Here is an 18,431-nt window from a genome sequence, read left to right on the forward strand (position 1 = left end):
TTACTTAAACTTTGTATCTAATTAAACTATGTTCTGGATACGTCCCCTATAATATGACTTTGTTTTTGATACATCCCTGCATTTCAAAATTAAACACTTACACTCCTTTCACTATAGAATCCTATGCTTAAATCACCCACGTATAGTTATAAATATCACAAATTACTTCATAAGATATAACTTTGTTACACTATAAACATGTAAGTTATTTGTATTATCACTTAATTATAATATTTTAGTATATAATAATTTCTTTATTTTTCACTTTAGTTTGCTATTTATTCTCCACTTCAAAATTAACTTAAATTTACTTAATTTGATGAAGTTTCATTTAAATGATAATTTATTGTATGAGAGCTTTACATGTTTTTAGAAAAAAATAGGATAACATCATTATATTTAAGAGTTCCGAAAGACAAAAGATTTTTTCCAAAAGCTTAATATTCTAGTCATCTTATTAAGTAATTTGTGAACACTTCTTATGTAAAAGTTTCAATAGATACAAATTTCAATTTTTTTTAAATCAAAAGCGTAAATAAAGATTTTTAACAAAAAAATTATTCTCTTTTCCAAATTTATAAAAAATAAGTACATAAAACCTTTTTTTTTAAAATATTTTTTATAATTTATCTATCTTTATATACCTCACGGGGGTGTAAATATAGAATTTTTATAATATAGAGGCTGTAAGTGTTTAATTTTAAAATATAGAACCTGTATTAACCCTAAAATAAAATTGAGTAAGAAATTTAAAAGGCGGGTTTACCCATTTGTTGAACTGACCCGACTTCTTGTTGTTCTTCAAAACCCAACTAAACCCTCATAAGCAAACACGAAGAAAGGAAAACTTTTACTCAAATCTGCAAATTGGAATCATGTACGGTGGTGGTAAGTATGCACAAAATTTAGGGCTTTCATATATATGTTAATATGAGCACAATAATTCACTGTATTTTTTGTATGTGTACAGATGAAGTGTCGGCAATAGTGATAGATTTGGGTAGCCATACTTGCAAAGCTGGTTACGCTGGTGAAGATGCTCCTAAAGCTGTTTTCCCTTCTGTAAGTTTAAACAAGTTTTGTACTTTTTAGGTTGCAAATTAACACTCTAGCTTTCACTTAGATGTTTCAAAGTTCAAATTTTTATGGAAGTAACTGTTTTAAGCTATGTTTACCAGCATTTTAAAGATTGTAGACAATATTAGGTTTTTTGAGTTGGTAACCTCGAAAAGAAAGAAAGTGTGTAGCTTGTTACAACTATTTAAAAAGTGTGTAGCTTGTTACAACTATTTAAACTGTGGTGATAAGGTAACAACCTTTTTCAACTTTGATTGCAAACCTCATAGTGTATATATAACTTAAATCCATGGAGTTCCTTGGAATTGCAAGCCAAAAGACCAAATTTGACTGGTGGCAAGTATCACGTGGAATTAGTCGAGGTGCATGCAAAAAAAAAAAAAAATACCACCAAATTTGACTGGATATTTTGCTTCTGTTAAAGACAAAACCTCTAAAGTCTACAACTTTGGTTATAGGCAGCATCTTTGTAGCCTCTATTTCATTTAATATGCAATTGAAGTTGTCTTTGATTTTATGATCTTTTAAAAGGTTGTTGGATCAGTTGATCAAATGGAAGTTGATAATCCGGAGGATAATTCTGGATCTGCGCCTGACTCTAAATCAAAGGCTAAGCAGAAATTGTATGTGGGATCTCAAGCCTTGGGATTTCGCCGTGATTTCATGGAGGTCAGTTTGCAATTTATCTAGTACCATATTGAGATGTGAGATGTAATTTCGTTATCTTTGTTATCTAAGATGTTGGACTATCTTGTCAGGTGATATCGCCCATCAAGGAAGGGGTGATTGTGGACTGGGATATTGTAGAAAACATATGGGACCATGCTTTTAGGTAATTGGCCCTTCTTTTTGTTCATATGTTGTAACAATTTCCCTTGTTCCATTAACTTTTTGTTGTGTCAATGGGAAGAATGTTACTCTAAATATTTTCAACTCAGATAAGTGGGGATATGCTTTGCTCTGCTTATTGTTGCATGGTCATTCTATACGTGTCTAGTCCTCCCCTCCTAGTCTGGAAGTACCCTAGAAACCCTCACTGATGGACCTTAGCATCTTAAGGTGATATGCAGCTGATCTTGTTGCCCTGGCACACATGCTCTCTGATTACCGAGTGCTGTAAAACATAATTTAGAATTATTGGCTAAGACAGACTAAATCTAAATGATTTTCTTTTTAATCTCATTTGGTTTAGTTGATATTGGTCTATTTCACAATTTTCCTAATAGCTGAAAGGATAGTTTTAGGCAATTGACAGTATCTAGGACATGGTAGAGTTTGTTGCAGGTTTGTGTTGAGCAAGTATTCTTGGTGGGCTCCCAGACCACTATTAGCCAAAATTGGGCATTTTTCTTTTTGGTATTACTACTTGGATTACTGACAATGTCCTCTTTTATACAATGTTGCTTGGACCCTTCGATTACCGCTGGCTGGGACCTGTGTCGACTCGAACATGACACCGGTACTGGCGTGGGGTTCGTACTGGATCTTATCAACGTTCAGTAGATAAGAACAGATGAGACAACAAGGAACAGCGATTTGACGAGCTTCACCGTGTTGTCTCTCTAATTTTTCTTCCTTCGAATTCGGACAAAAATATCTGGAATTGATAGACATTTAAAGCCACCATTCAACTGAAACGGACTGACACACTAGGGTTACTTTCGGGTGAATCCACCACTGAACTCAAAGGAGGAAATGCCTTAGGGTATCTTTGCCAATTATTGGTGGGCTGGGTTTTAAGAAAAATTCCTGGACAAACATATTCCAAAAACATATTGTGATTTAATTGGGCCATGAAGATAGTTCATTATAGATTTAAAGACAAGATCTACAAGCACAACATTAATTGGGCTAACTTGGAGAAGGGTATACGGGCGTGCCATTATTCATTAAGTTTCGAACTGTGTTTCTGCTGGCCCTTGGGGATCTCTTCAGCTATAAAAAAAAAGTAAAATTGTGTTGATTTTGGATCATGTAACACAACAAAATATTAAACATAACTTAATTAATTGAACAAAAATAGGTTTTAGCTTAAATTTATCTAATAGTTGAGTTATTTTTCTATGTTCTAAATTATCAATTGTTTTATATATTATATTTAAATATAGATCTACATAGGTGATATCTACTTGTTGGGAATAGGTTTTAGTCTTGTTAATATGTTGTATGAACGTATACAGCTTTTCTAGGAGAATTTTGACCTTATTAGAGATTTATATGCCAGTAAAAATATAGAGAACTTTTAATAATCACTATTATTATTATTACTATTACTTAATGTACTTAACTTATTTTTCACTTTTATTTTCTTGGTATGATGATGACATAAACTGAAAAAATGAGGAAACATGATAGTGATTAGTGATGATTTATATAGCTGACCGCAACTTGTATAGGACTGGGGTGTATTAGCAGCAGTTGTATCCCAGTATCCGTACCATACTCCTATACCTATCCCCAAATATTAAAATCTATGAGATGATGAATCCAGCCTCTGGATTTACCCATCAGACACTCGCAGACCTGAGCAAGATAGCTCTTATATTAATGTAAATAATGTCATATTAGTGATCATCCTAAAAATGAAAACACAATTATGCTACAGACTGCTTGCACTCTATTTTTGAAGGTCAGACTGCTTTTGAGAATGGTAACAAGTTTATATATATGAAGATAGACTGCACAAGCTGTGAAGTCACCCAAAAACAGGGTGAATTACAATTAGAGTTCCTTGATCTAAGCCTTTCTATATGTAATCTAGAACATCAGAAATTCTTGTTTACACCAAAAATGATAAAGTATTAAAGCAGTTCATCTTCAACTTCTGGATAGTACTTCCTTTGTCTTCAAAACATCTTTGATTCCCTTTCTTTCCATATGGTCCACCAAATGCATTCTAGGATAATCTTCCATCTCTCTTTCTTGACTTCTTTGATCTCTGAAATACTTAACCTTTACCATTTCAATAAATAAATAAATAATAATAATAATAATACTGAAATACCTGCTTTATGTGAAGATGATGTTGTATTACTGATTCATTTTGACGAAAAGGGAGAAAAAAAAGTCTTCTTTATATGCTTTTCTTTGTGTCATATTTTTTTCTTTAATCTGTCATTTGTCATTTGGTTAAGTTGATGCTGCTCTAGACTATTGAAAGTACCTTTATTTCTGCCTACTTATTCACTTACAGGGACTGCTTACTGATCGATCCAAAGGAGCATCCAATGTTACTTGCAGAGCCTTGTTCAAACACTCAACAGCAGAGGGAAAAGTGAGCTATGCAATCTGTCTTTTAGCAGTCTTATTACCTCAAATCACATCATGTCATTTATTTTTTGGGTCTTGTATAACAATTAGGTACAAGATTTCAAGCTTTATTGCGTCTTATGTTAATTCTGTTTTAAAAGAAGAGTTTTATTAGGAGGACTAGAAAATTATAGGATGAAAGCACATCCTTAGGTAAAGATTACATATTTATTAGTGCTGTAGGCCCCTACATCTTTTCTACTTCAAAGGGGCAAAGTATGAGCGTTCGAACAGCTTCCTTTTGTATTAAAGTCATAAACACCAAAAGTTTGTTAGTATAATTTAATGGGAAAACAATATGTATCCAATTAAACTAAGTAATTAGGTGATGGATATTTATATAATTAATGTATGCTAAAAGTGCAGCAGTTTGTGATGAATAAGGACCTCGAGTTCCGATACCAGTGATGTAGCACTAGAAAGAGATGGATGAAAGAGAACGAGAAATATGAGAAAGGGAGAAGGAGAGAAGAATAGAGAGTAGAATAAGACAGAAAGAGAAAATGAAGAATCCACCAAAGAGAGATTTTACAAGCAGTTCAGCTGTAAAATCTCTTCTGAGCAGAGCAATTCTTGTTTCTATCTATTCTTGTGGCCATGCTTAAGCATTTTGGACCTCTCAAAATAGCTGTCTAACTAATTAAAGAAGAAATCTAGGTCAGCTTTCCATCAAATTTATGTCCCTCCACCTTGACCTTTTCTGTGAGGTCATTGTGGTCCTTATAGGTGGTGGTTTCTCTCAAACATAAGATGTTGCCTGGAATTCCTATTTGTAGTGGTCTGCTAAGTGAGAATTGTCAACTATTGACTGGTTTACTGATGAACTACTTGTTTGCCACAGAATGGATTTCAAGTCCCAACCGAAAGCCTTACCTTGTTTTATGTGTAATACCTTCTGGAATCAGTTTAGTCGAAGGATTTCTTTTCTGAACAAGAAGTGTCTACTGTGAAACAAATTGTCCATCATGAACCCAAAAAAAGAGGAAAGAAGTTATTATTCAAAGCTAAAACTGAAGCTTAACTATCGAGGGAACACTATCATTCAGATGTTGCCTCGTAACGCAATCTGGTGATTGCATTATCATGTCATCTGAATGCAAAATGAAAATTACAGTGGACTGATCATCTATTTAACAGGGCTGCAGAGATAATGTTCGAAAAATACCAAGTCCCTGCATTGTTTTTGGCCAAAAATGCTGTAAGTGCCTTTACCCATTTTGAATCTTTAATTTGTAGGGTCTTGACATAGCCTTCTTTGTGCTATTTAGTAAAGCAACTTTCACTTATACAACAACATACCCAGTGTAATCCCACAAGTGGGTTCTGGGGAGGGTAGAGTGAACGCAGACCTTACCCCTACCTTGGGAGGCTGGGAGGTTGTTTCCGAAAGACCCTCGACTCAAGAAAGCATGGCCAAAAAAAAAAAAAAAAAAAAAAAACTCACTTATACCTGAAAAAGAAAAAGAAAAAAAAGTTGTAGCTTCTTAACGTTACAATATCATTTCACTCTGGTTGTTACTTTTCTCATTATATTGTTAATGCCAGGTTCTCACATCTTTTGCGTCAGGCCGTGCAACTTCTTTGGTTGTTGACAGGTAGGATCTTATGTTCTACTTACTGGCCATGGCCTTGAATTACTTCTTTGGCTTGTCGTGTCAGTAATAAAGTTCTTTTGCTGAGATATTTCATCGCTCAGCCTTAATATCATTTATATTATCTGCATTATGCTCTTTGTACCTTTTCTTTAGTGGGATATGAAAAAATTGGAGAGATTTCATGACTTCTGGTGCATGGTGGCTTCTTAGTTCCAGCTACTTTTCATCTTGAATAGTTAAGTTTCTATACATTTACATCAGTAGCAGTCTGGATTTGATTCTTAATTATATGATGAGTGAATGATGAAAAATGAGAGGTTTTCAATAGGTTAGCATCTTATCTGTTAAGAATCTTGTAAGAATTATTATGTACAAGAATATGGAGATATGATATCACTCTTTGCAATCAATATTAAGAATATGTGATAATGTGAACTGTAGAAATGCTATAATGCTCTAGCTTAGATTAGGTGGATACTATTCTATATTGTTATTCTTTTCCAATCTCAACTATTGCGTAGTACAAACGTCATACTCTTCCATTTTAATCATCTTTATTCAATTCTAGTGCTCCTTCCATTTCACTTTTTTTGTCTTACTTTCCTTTTTAGTCCGTTTAAAAAAGAATGCCTCTTTCCTTTTTTGGCAACACAAGGACATTTTGGTACATTCGACGTATGTTTAGTTTAAAACCAAGATTCAAAAGTCTTCTTTACTTTCTTACACTTTGTGCCAAGTCAAAACCGGACAAACAAATTGAAACAGAGGGAGTATGTGGTACCTTTATCTGTCCAGTATCCGGGCAGACAAATCCTAGATATTTAAATATTTAGACACCACAACTCTGTAATATCCTTGCACCTATTAAGTATGAGTTGAAGTACAAATGGAATTTGTATTTCGAAAATAGACAAAAGCCACTACCCTCTTAGTCTTGTATACTATAAGCCGGCAAAATATTTCCTTGAAGTTCAATATGTTTCTCTTTCTAATATTAACTTTTAGATATGCAAGATTAAAACAGGAAAGATAAGAGGTTAGAAAGATTCTAGTGCAAACCCTATCTCGATAGAGGTTTGGAAGTGCCTTGGAGAGATTGACGTAGTATGACATGCCAAAGTGTTCAATATTGTATCAAGGAGTGTAAAGACGCCAAATGATTACAAATAAAACTAAATGATATATTCCAAGTCGTGTGAACTATCATGGTATTAAATTTAAGTAAAAATAGCCTGACAGACTCCTTTACTTGTTTGGTTTTGACATCTCAGCCCTCTTGCTCCACAGAGTTTCATCCAAACACCTGAACTTGTTCAAAGTAAGTTTTTATACGTCTCTAACCGTTGATCGGGCTTATGTGGCATTGATATGACTGAGTTGGACGAAATGTGTGTATAATCGCGCGCAAGGGATCTGAATTAGTCTAAAAAGTACTGAAATAAGTTCTATGAATAAAAAAATATAAAAAGAAAGCAAAAAAAAAAAAAAAAAAGGAAAGGAAAGAGAAAGAACTCATTCCCATCTTCCTTCCAAGCATCCAAAAACAAGTCCGCTGCTGCCTTCTCCTTCCCGTCCACCACCGCCTTTGCCCTTTAATTTCCTCTCCCACCACGACCACATTTGTGGTTGTCACCTCCTTTTCCTCTTCTACCACCACTTCTAACGTCGTCCTCCTTTTTAAGATCAGTGTTATGATATCCTGCATTTGAACCTGCTAAGATAAGTAGAAGTAAGATTGAATACAACACTGCAAGTTTAAATAGCATGAGAGCGAAGTGGAGGTGAGACCAGACAGGGTTGCTGTACCAAAATGCAATCAATCTAGATATTTAAGCTCATTGTGTCAAGAGAGTGGAATGATAGATGAACATGTCATGCATAAAATTAAAACTGGATGGTTGAAATGGAGAAGTGCTACCAGAGTGTATAAGAATGCCCATCGAAGTGTAAGGTAAGTTCTACAGAACAATTATAAGATCGACAATGTTATTGGGCAGTGAATGTTGGACCACTAAAGTTCAACATAACCATAAGATGGGTATTTCAGAGGATTCATAAGCAATGATGGATGTGCAGTCGTATACGATTAGATAAGATTAGAATGACCATATTCACCAAAAGGTGCAAGTAGCCAACGTTGAGGATAAAATGAGAGAGGTCGCTAGATATAGTTTGGTCATGTCCTGCGTTGACCTACAAATGCACCGGTCGGTAGGTATGGAACTATGGTGAGTGAAGGTGTTAAAAGGGTACGAGGTAGACCTAAGATCACATGGAAGGAAGTTGTCATGAGACCTACAATTTCTTGGAATCAATGCAGACTTTTAAAGATAGGGCGCAATGGAAGAAAAAGGATAGGTGATTTAGAAGAGGTGTCTCTTTAGTATCTTGACTTTATCATGGATGTATATGCTATTATAGAGCTTTTGATAATAATAAGATTATCATCATTAATAACTTATTATTTATATATATTTAACTTATTTTCACTTTTTTTTTTTTTTTTTTTTTTTTTTTTTGGTATGATGATGAAATGAGTTATACATGGAGAAGTGAGAATTCAGATACAGACCCTAACTTGTTTGGGACTGAGGCATAGTTGTTGTTATTATGAGCTATGTGAGTACTTATGTTCTATGTCAGGAGAATGGCATTTTGATACTCTTACCCTAATGGTACTTTGATGCTTTTCCTTCAAAACCAGTTATGTGAATCTATTACGGAGGAATCAAAAGCGGACAGCTTATTAATGATGTCAAACGAGTTCAGTTAGATAGCACCAAGACCACAAATGAAATTCTTCAATGATCAAGAAACTAAATTCACTATTATTGTTGAAGTGTAGCACCACCTCATCGAAGAGTTTATGGTGTTAAATAGGGCACACTCTATCTGCTTATTTAACTCTACAACAATTATCCCTAACGAAAGAGCTATACAAAAATGTTGTTTTCTGATCACCTACGCATCAAATGTCCAATCATGGACACAAAATTAAAGCTCAAGTTATCAAATAACATTTAAGGGTGTGACCCAGTGGTCAATGAAGTGGGTGCAAACCTTCGAGACTAGGGTTCAAATCCCCGCGGAGACAAAAAACACTAGCGATTTCTTTTCATCTACCTTAGACTTGGTGGGCAGAGTTAGGTACCTGGGCAGAGTTATCCGGTACTTGTATTGGTGGGAGATAACATAGACCGATGGAATAACAACACCAATAACATACCCAGTGTATAGTACCAGTTTCTCAAAAAAAGAAAAAAAGAAAAAAAAGTGTAATCCCACAAGTGGGGTCTGGGGAGGGTAGGATGTACGAGACCTTACCTCTACCTTTGTGGGGTAGAGAGGCTGTTTCCGTTAGACCCTCCGCTCAAAAGAAACGTAGTCAATGTAGGACTGCAAGGAAACCGATGGAATAGTCTAGAAGAAAAAAAAGTTATCAGGTTTAGATACAGTGTTTTACACTTTTTTAAAATTGGTTAAGGAGTGTTTACATTTTTTTATGGCCTCGGATCTCTGGACAATTTTCTTTTCAAGTTGTAGCTGCTGCTATTTATGAGACTGAATGCATGTGTGTTCTTTTCTGTTACTCTGCCTAGTTAAATGTTATGAATTTAGCCTTTTTTTCTTGCATCTTTTCTTTGTTGCTCATTGAGCATTGCTAAAAGAGATGTTCTTGAACTAATTGGTTCAGTGGTGGAGGAATGACTACTGTTGCTCCTGTTCATGACGGATACGTTCTTCAAAAGGTATCTCTTAATAAAGAGCAACTGCTTAAGTGTGTTTTTCCCCTTTCTTTTGTTTTTTCTCACTGTAATAATTTGACTTGGCAAAATAACATAGGATCATTTTTACCTATTTAGTTGAGCTATTGGGTTGGCATTTTCCCCAGCATTTCCTTAATGCTGATTGTTTTACATCAATAATATTCCTTTATTACTCATCCCAAAAAAAAAAAAGTTCTGTTTTGGTTTTCCTTGAATAGGATATGTTATATTTCTTTATTTTGATAACAGGCGGTTGCTACATCTCCTATTGGGGGAGAAATTCTTACTGATTGCTTGATAAAAAGTTTGGAACAGAAAGGCATTACGGTTAGATACTTATTGTCAGCTCCCCCTTAAGACTTGATTGAATGCAAATCCGCTTATCTTGAAACAATCTTTTTCTTTCCTTTTTCTCGTTTATTTCTAGATAAAACCTCGGTACTCATTCAAGAGGAAAGAGATCCGTCCAGGAGAATTTCAGGTAACACACCCTTGCTTCGGTTTTTTGTTTTTTGTTTTTTTTTTAAAATAAGGTAAGTAATTTTATTAACAATTGTGGGAACCTCGTATACAAGCCCCTATATGCCAAAAGAAGCGAATATACACCAAAATATGGTTCCCCTTGCTTCAGTTCTATAACCAGTCTAATTGTTAATCCTTCACCTAAATTGTAAGTTTTAAGCATTCTGGTTTATGTTTCTTCATAACCTTATTTTTCCATAAAGGAAAACAAAGAGCCAGGTTTTGACTTGAAATGAATTTGTACTCAACTTTTGTCTTACATCAAAGATAATGTACTTGGAGTGTCATTGCTTTCTCCTGCATCAGCATTATTTGCTCAAAGCTTCATGCTTTGTTTCTGAAGACTTCATTCTCTTTTTTTTTTTTTTTTTTTGGTTTTTGAAACAGGTAACATTTTGTATTATTGACCAGTACTGGGGAAGTACTGAAAACCCCTTTACAAGAGAAAAAGGAGAAAAGAAAAAAATTAAACAAAATTAAACAAGAGTCACTGAAGCATAGCTGCAATCCTAAAATGAATCAAGAACATATAGGATTGTCTCTGTATCTTCAGGGTATGCATTTGTACACCAAAAACAAAGTAGCCAGTCGCATTGAATGGGAGCTTAGAAGGAAAGCATCATAGGAAGCCTAATTTTGTCATTGGCAAATAGGGAATCAGTTTCTGATTTGCTTGATATATAGTCTATTGTCCTTTGATTCTTGCTACTATATGTTGTTTCTTGTACTTCGATTATCTTATTTATCTGTGGTAGCTACTGCTTCGCTCTATCATGACTTTTTCGCTTTCTTTAGTTTCATTTTCATTTTGCTTTGAACTGCTTGTGCTTATCTGACCTTTTCTCGTCATGTTTTCTCTTGAGCCGAGGGTCTTTCGGAAACAGCCTCCCTATCTTTCGAGATAGGGGTAAGGTCTGCGTACACTTTACCCTCCCCAGACCCCACATTGTGGGATTTCACTAGGTATGTTGTTGTTGTTTCTGATTTGCTTGGTCTGCTAGCATTTTAGTGCTTAATGCCATTTATCTTGTGATGTTTTGATAGATTTATTAATGACATTCATGATTTGCTTCACAGATAGCGGACCTTGATTTCCCTGATACAACAGAGAGCTACAAACTGTATTGCCAGGTTAATTAGTATTAGCATTTCCTTTCTTCAATGGTTGTTTCTCTCAGTTGCTCATTATTGTTCTATTTTTGCAGAGAGCGATTGCTAGTGACATAAAAGAATGCGTCTCCCGTGCCCCAGATACTCCATATGATGGTTTGTTTCTCCTCTGAGCTATTATATTCTTATACTCTTCTTGATTCATTGATTATGCAGTTTCCCTAGAAGATACAAATGTATTTAAATATGAGAAGGCAGTTCACTAAATAGTTTACTTCCACTCCAAATCGAATGCCCACTTTTGCCTTTTTAGGGTCAATTTGGAAATAGTTACTTTATACCTGTGAAATTTGATCGAGATATTGGAAAACTGCATGTAATAAACTATGACATTCTATCTGTCAATGAAAATCTGTTTTCACTCTCAAAAAGAAAAAACAAGTTGCTTCAATTGGGACACGGGACTATAATGAACGGAAGTAGCGTCTGTGGTAGATCTTTATCTAGCAGCGGTATTAAGTACTATTTTGTTTCCTCTTCCCTCATCCAACTCTGCCGCTGAAAAAATTGAATTATCTCGCGCCCAATGAAGGAGAAATATACAGGAAATGAAATCTTGATCTAAATGTAGTGAAAGGATATGACACCTGAAGATATTGCTAACATTCTATAATGTGTTGTCGACTGAAAGGAAAGAGTCATCTCTTCTGTAATCCCTGGATGAGCTATTATCTATCCTTATCTAAAATGAAACAGATAAAGAAAAAAGGAAAAATGTAATCTTCCTCATCCAATAAAATGTCACTGATATCTTCTGGCCAGTCCGAAGACCTTTTGCGTATATATTTTTGCTTTTGATGGAAGTTGAGATTGCTTCAAGTCCCAATGATACTTTATTCTTGTATGTTTTCATATGTTTTTTTTCTTTGATTTCATTCTATATATGTAGCATATTGTTTTGAAGTCTGAAAATAATATGCAGCTACTCTATTTCTTGCAGACAGTTCATATTCAAACATTCCTACGACATCTTATGAGCTACCTGATGGGCAGTAAGTGTTGTAGTCTTCCTTTGTTTCTATTTGAGAATGAGTGATTCAGTTTCTGTGAAAACTTTGGTTGGAGATCTACATGCAAAAATTGGAGATCTAAACTGTCCTAGATGATTAGGCTTCAGCTGTTCAGAGTTACTGCTGGGTCCTATTTTGATTAACCTGTTATTCTAAAACACATACAGACCACTTTCCTTTATTGGCGAAGTCCATAATGTGAAACAATGTCATACTAGTTGAAGATAGAATTACTCTATAAGTTTATACTTTTTGAATTTGACAACACCTTTTCATACTACTCAAATATAGTAACTCATTACTGTTCTCTTACCCTTAGCAAAAAAATCGATTAGGTCAATTAGATGTGTGTGGGTGTTTTTTGGTGGGGGTGGGGGGGGGGGGGTGGATTCATTAAGTTTAATATGCCTTCTATTATTTTGTTACATGGTGACGCAGGACGATAGAAGTCGGAGCTGATAGATTCAAGATTCCTGACATTATATTCAATCCATCATTGGTTCAGGTTGGTGTTGCTTAGTCGTCCAAATTCAGGTTTCTTGTTTAGTTTGCTTATCTTATGCGAGTCATGGATGGATGTGAACTGTTGTTTGTGCACAATTTCATCTTGTTCTATCCATGATTCTGTATTTTTAGGGTTATCCTAAGTGTTGTATCTGTAGTGCTTCTTGCTTTGTCTCCCTCTGTTGTATTTATCGCTTTTCATGTATTGATCCTTCAGACGTTGGGTGTGCTTATAGCTGAAGCACTTGTTGGTATGATCTGCGAACTCGTTTCTTTGCATTGCAATGGATGAGAACTATATTTTCAGAATTATTTTGATAGTAAATGAGGATTATGGACCTGGCTGTGCTAATTTACATACCTCCAGTGGAGTTCACACAATTTGGTTTGACATTACCTTTTTAAATTTCCTTGCATTTCAAAGGTTCAATGAGAAGCTTATAGTATTCAGGTCACACAATAGTGGGATGTTTCTAGGGTGACACTTATATGTGCCATGACCTCTACCTTGAGATTCAGATTTAGTAGTTCAATTGCCAAAGCTATATATATATATATATATATATATCAATCTAGAATGACTTTTAATAAAGTATCTCTTTGTTTTCTTTTCTGTATACTATCATATGCTTCCAAATGTAGTATGGAATGCCCTTATCAAACAAATAAAAAAAGTTCTGTCTGCTTAAACATGCCTGTTATCCAGATAATCTGTCCTTTTGCCGTTTCAAGCTAGCTCCTTCATTTATCTAGTCTTTACTTTGGTATTTTCCTTACTGGTGTGTCACAGACTATCCCCGGTATGGAAAGTTTTGCTGAGACTGCTGCTTCCCTTCGTGGTCTACCACAAATGGTTGGTCCTTTCTCTCTCGAATGATGCTCATATAGAAATAGTATTGGTTAAGAAGGACTTAAAGTCCTTCAAAATGTTCTTCTTTCGCCTTTCCTTTGTTGTTTTGATTAGTAATTTACTCTATAACTTTTCAGGTTATAGAGAGCATAAACAAGTGCGATGTGGATATTCGAAGAGAACTTTTTAGTAGTATATTGGTAAAGCCATCAACGTTTCTTGCAATCTATTTAAACATGAGGCTGCTGTTTCTTTTTGTGCGCTTCCCTTAACATTTAAATACTTGTGAGATCATTGAACAAAGTAAATTCTCTTAAATCCCCATTTTCACATTATATGCACTGAAATTGAGAGGATGCTTCCTTCAGGAGAAGAAAAGGGAAACTGCTCAACAAAATAATTTTAATTTTAAAACTGGACTGATGCTCCTTATGACATAGTACATAAATTTTTTATAAAGAAGAACAATATAAAATTTAAGTAGCAGATTAGAACCGATGCTTCTCAAACTCATCATTGGATCGCACCACGAGCATATGGATTTCCATAGACTTATTTTAATTCGTCTATTTGAGTATGAAACTTTAGATGAGATGTTAGTTTGACTTCACTGCCAACTGCAGCTTGCTGGGGGAACAGCATCGATGCAACAACTCAAAGAACGTCTGGAAAAGGACTTGCTAGAGGTGTCGTTTCCCATTTGAGACTTAACTATGTCCCTTTCCCCCATTCATGCATGTGGCGGTGTTCAAGGATTGCATTCTCATTCTATCTCCTTAGCTTGAATAGCCTAATTTTGTATCTTGTTTGCGCTTCTTCCAGGAGTCTCCTCAGGCAGCGAGAGTCAAGGTACTGGCTAGTGGAAATGCTACGGAGAGGAGATTCAGGTAACTATTACTCCGTGGTTCTCTTTTACTGTTTCTCAGTCTCTTCATGGTAATAGTTCCTTTTGATGTTGAATGTATAAAGAAGCTTTCTACTGTATAGTGTGCGTTATGGATTTACCTTTCTCATCTGGATGCGACATTCAGACCGGTTTAGATTTCTCCCTATATTTGTTACTACTATGTTTAGGCTGATTGCATTTTGCCCAGTACAATTTCAAGTACTATTGGTATATCTTTATTTTCTCCCTTTCCCCTACCTTTATAAGTGCAGAGTTGAGAAAGCAGTAAAACATACTTCCATTTATTTTAACTGCTTTTACGACAACCTCGAAATGCTAATGTGAAGAGGATATACGCATTGTTCCATAAATGATGGTTTCTTGCACTTGGCAATGGGTTGAGGCTTTCTTCACACGACACTGAACTAACAAGTTGTTGTGCAGTGTTTGGATAGGGGGCAGCATATTGGCGTCTCTTGGTTCCTTTCAACAAATGTGGTTTTCAAAGTCCGAGTAAGTTTGACATCTCTCTCTTAGGCATAACATGCTACTTTTGGCAAGCAAGAGTACTCCCTAGTTTTTGCTTCCTGCTATAACTAAAGTTTTCTCTCTAATGACAGGTACGAAGAGCATGGGGCATCTTACGTTCAAAGAAAATGCCCTTAAGATGATTTCTTAACGAGCTGTTATATTATGCGGATAACACTCTATTTGTTTAACTAGGCATCAAACAGAATGGCTTTCCAAATTTACTTGTTCAGCTCAAGTCTTGTATTATTAGGAATATTTATCAGCGGATACCATTGTTCTGTAATGCACTGGTAGTGCCAATGTACATCCATATCGGACTAGCATCGATGTCTAACGTAGTAGAAATCATCGACCTTCCTTTTCTATTAGTTCCGCTATTCAAGTGTTTTAGTGAAAATGCTAGACTAAACACCTTAGAAACAATGACGAAAGTAATGACTTGTGCTATTTGATAAGCATCCTTGTTTGAAAACTAAGTGAACAAAAAATCCTTTGTGTTAGGTTTGGGATCGAAACATTTTTCAATTTTTTCATGTTTGGTTGGTCAATATTTGTGAAATACTTTCTTTAATAAAATAAGTTCCTTAAAAATCAAGGAAGTGGGTAAGGAAAATAATAAGTTCTATAGATGGCATTTGTCTCCTTCCCATCTCAAGATCCCTCACCCTACCCAACCACCCCTTCACCCACCTCGCCCCACCCCACCCCACCCCTATCTCTAACCCACCTTGCTCCGCCCCAACCTCAACTCCTACCTCTGGCCATGCTTACTCTCATAATGTACGTTCATTATATATAAACTACTAGTAAATTTAAAGCATGGCAAACTTATAAAGAGAATTAACAAAATAATAAATTAAGATTCAATTCCTCCATTTTTTCTTCTCCAGAAAAGTAATGCTTATAAACGACATATATTTGGGTTAATTCATCTGTTTACAAATTTTAGTTTGTTTAGAGCATATACTTGTGCACAGTATTAATTATACCACCAAAGATGCGCAATTGAGTTTAATCTAATTAAAGACCCAAAAAGAGTATTAAAAAACAAAAAGCTAAATATTAACGTATAATTCAAATTGCCAAAATTTCATCTTAAAACCAATATCACAAAAGATGCGAGTTCAAATTATTATTATAGAGGAATGAATACAAACTTTTTGGGTTTAAAAAAAATTAGGAAAGACTAACGCCTCTTGTTATCGCAATATAAATTTTGAAACTTTTATGTGGAAATCTTATTATGGGAGTTGTGCATCTTATATTTGAAATTAACAAAATCAAAATGCTAGTATAAGCAATAAAAGTCGATTTTACATTTTTAAATAATTCAAATTAAAATCTTACAATGTAACCTAGATGTGGACTGGAGAGATTAGCCTTGACGCTTACCTTGATGAAAGTAAACCTTTCTCCATGAGTGGAATCTCATCATCCATACATAACGAATTGATGTGGTATATTTGTATCATAATCTATGAATAGTAAGAACTAGTATTCTTATTGAGATTATAACTCATAGGGAAGAAAATCGATTTATGGATGGAATCAAATATGCGTATTTACGTACAAAAATATTCGGTTATTGGGGAAAAATCAATATACTTCTAATGTCGAATCAGGATCAACTAGGACAGAAATAAAGCATTGGGTTGAACTCTTCTTTGGTGTCAAGGTAATAGTTATGAATAGTCATCGACTTCCAGGAAAGAGTAGAAGAATGGGACCTATTATGAGACATACAATGCATTACAGACGTATGATCATTACGCTTCAACCGGGTTAATTTATAGAGATACAATAATCCTAATTAGGAAAAGAATAAAAAAACTATAATTGTTTCTTGTACAGAAAGAAAGAGTCATATTCTAAGGTAGCAAAATATATCTACATTAAGTACATAATATTCCTACCCTATTATTAAGGAAAGAAAGCCACTACAATTCTTATTTCCATATACACATCTATTTACACCTTAATTGGGGCTTATTATCATACTTGACTGGGCAATTTGCAGGATTGTCCTTCGCTGGGGTGGTCTTCTAATTTTTGCCCTTTGCTACAAGCCTCTTGGTTTCAGATTCGAATTCCAGCTTAGTCAAAAATTTTTTAAAAAAATTGCAAGGCATAAGTTGGGATTCGCAGGGCATAAGCTGGGTTTCAAACTCTAAAAAAAAAAAAATGCTGTAATTTTGCAAACTTCTACCTTAAGGCCTAATTTTGGGTAAAAGTTTGCTTTAAGACAAACTTCTGCCTTAAGACATAAGTTGGGTTCAACTTCTGCCTTAAGGCGTAAGTTGTGTTCCAACCCTGCGAATCCCAACTTCTGCTTGCGAATTCCAACTTATGGCTTGCAAATCTTTTTATTTTAATATTTGATTGAGCCTGGGGTCGAACCCAGGACCTCTGAGTGTTAAGCGAAGGGCAAATGTTAAAGACCACCCCAAAAGAAGGGTAATTTGCCCATAAAAATGTACTTGACTCAAGCCAACATATATGATTGAACTTCTGTTTTATGCCACTTAGTTGCTATTCCTCTCCCAATTTATATGACACTTTTCATTTTTCGAGAGTCAAATAAGAAAATATATGACCCCGACTTATTTGTATGCCCTTCAAATATTTTAAATTGTTAATTATTGTGATTTATAGTATTTTGATGTAGTTTCTAAATATGTAAATTAATTTGTATGACTAAATTCACGGTCAAAATAAAAAAGTTTGACTCTCGAATTTTGTACGTGTCATATAAATTGAGACAGAGGGAGTAATAAGTTGGGAGTAATAAATTAAGGATCACTCGGTGTGGTAGTAGCAGGGGTGGTGGTCGGGAATCAAAGGCGGAGCTACAAGTCCGCCGTTGGATTCGGCGGAACCAATAGCTTTAGCCAAACTTTATATTTGTCTGTGAAATTTTATTGGATATGTACAAATTATTAATTAGGAACCCAGTGACTTAAAAATGCTAGAATCAAGAAATCATAGATTTAAATTCTTGCTCCTCTTTTATCAGGATCTTATGTATTTGGGTCGTGACAACATGCAGAGGTCTTAACATACTAGCACATACATCTCTTAACTTATGTTAGTACTATTCTTCTCAGAATTAAACAACTGCCACTACAAAAAACTGATACATCTCACGGATAAATGGTGATTTACTGATTTTCGTTATAAAGTAACAAAAATGTTTGGAAGACAATACATTGA

General features: G+C 34.9%; 1 protein-coding gene across 1 annotated transcript; it reads left to right on the plus strand.

Annotated features, from left to right (window-relative positions):
• The first annotated feature begins 727 nt into the window (after positions 1-727).
• Positions 728-15,589, plus strand: LOC132038964 (actin-related protein 4). Its single transcript, XM_059429470.1, has 20 exons — positions 728-888; positions 971-1,062; positions 1,609-1,746; positions 1,836-1,909; positions 4,271-4,351; positions 5,524-5,584; positions 5,932-5,981; positions 9,676-9,730; positions 9,998-10,075; positions 10,176-10,229; positions 11,348-11,401; positions 11,476-11,536; positions 12,381-12,432; positions 12,889-12,955; positions 13,745-13,807; positions 13,942-14,004; positions 14,428-14,490; positions 14,627-14,691; positions 15,135-15,203; positions 15,311-15,589. Exons 1-20 carry the CDS (start codon positions 876-878, stop codon positions 15,354-15,356), a joined length of 1,299 nt encoding a protein of 432 aa, XP_059285453.1. The 5' UTR covers positions 728-875; the 3' UTR covers positions 15,357-15,589.
• Positions 15,590-18,431: the final 2,842 nt, after the last annotated feature.

This window comes from Lycium ferocissimum, chromosome 12 (assembly GCF_029784015.1).
Source record: "Lycium ferocissimum isolate CSIRO_LF1 chromosome 12, AGI_CSIRO_Lferr_CH_V1, whole genome shotgun sequence".
Lineage (NCBI taxonomy): Eukaryota > Viridiplantae > Streptophyta > Magnoliopsida > Solanales > Solanaceae > Lycium > Lycium ferocissimum.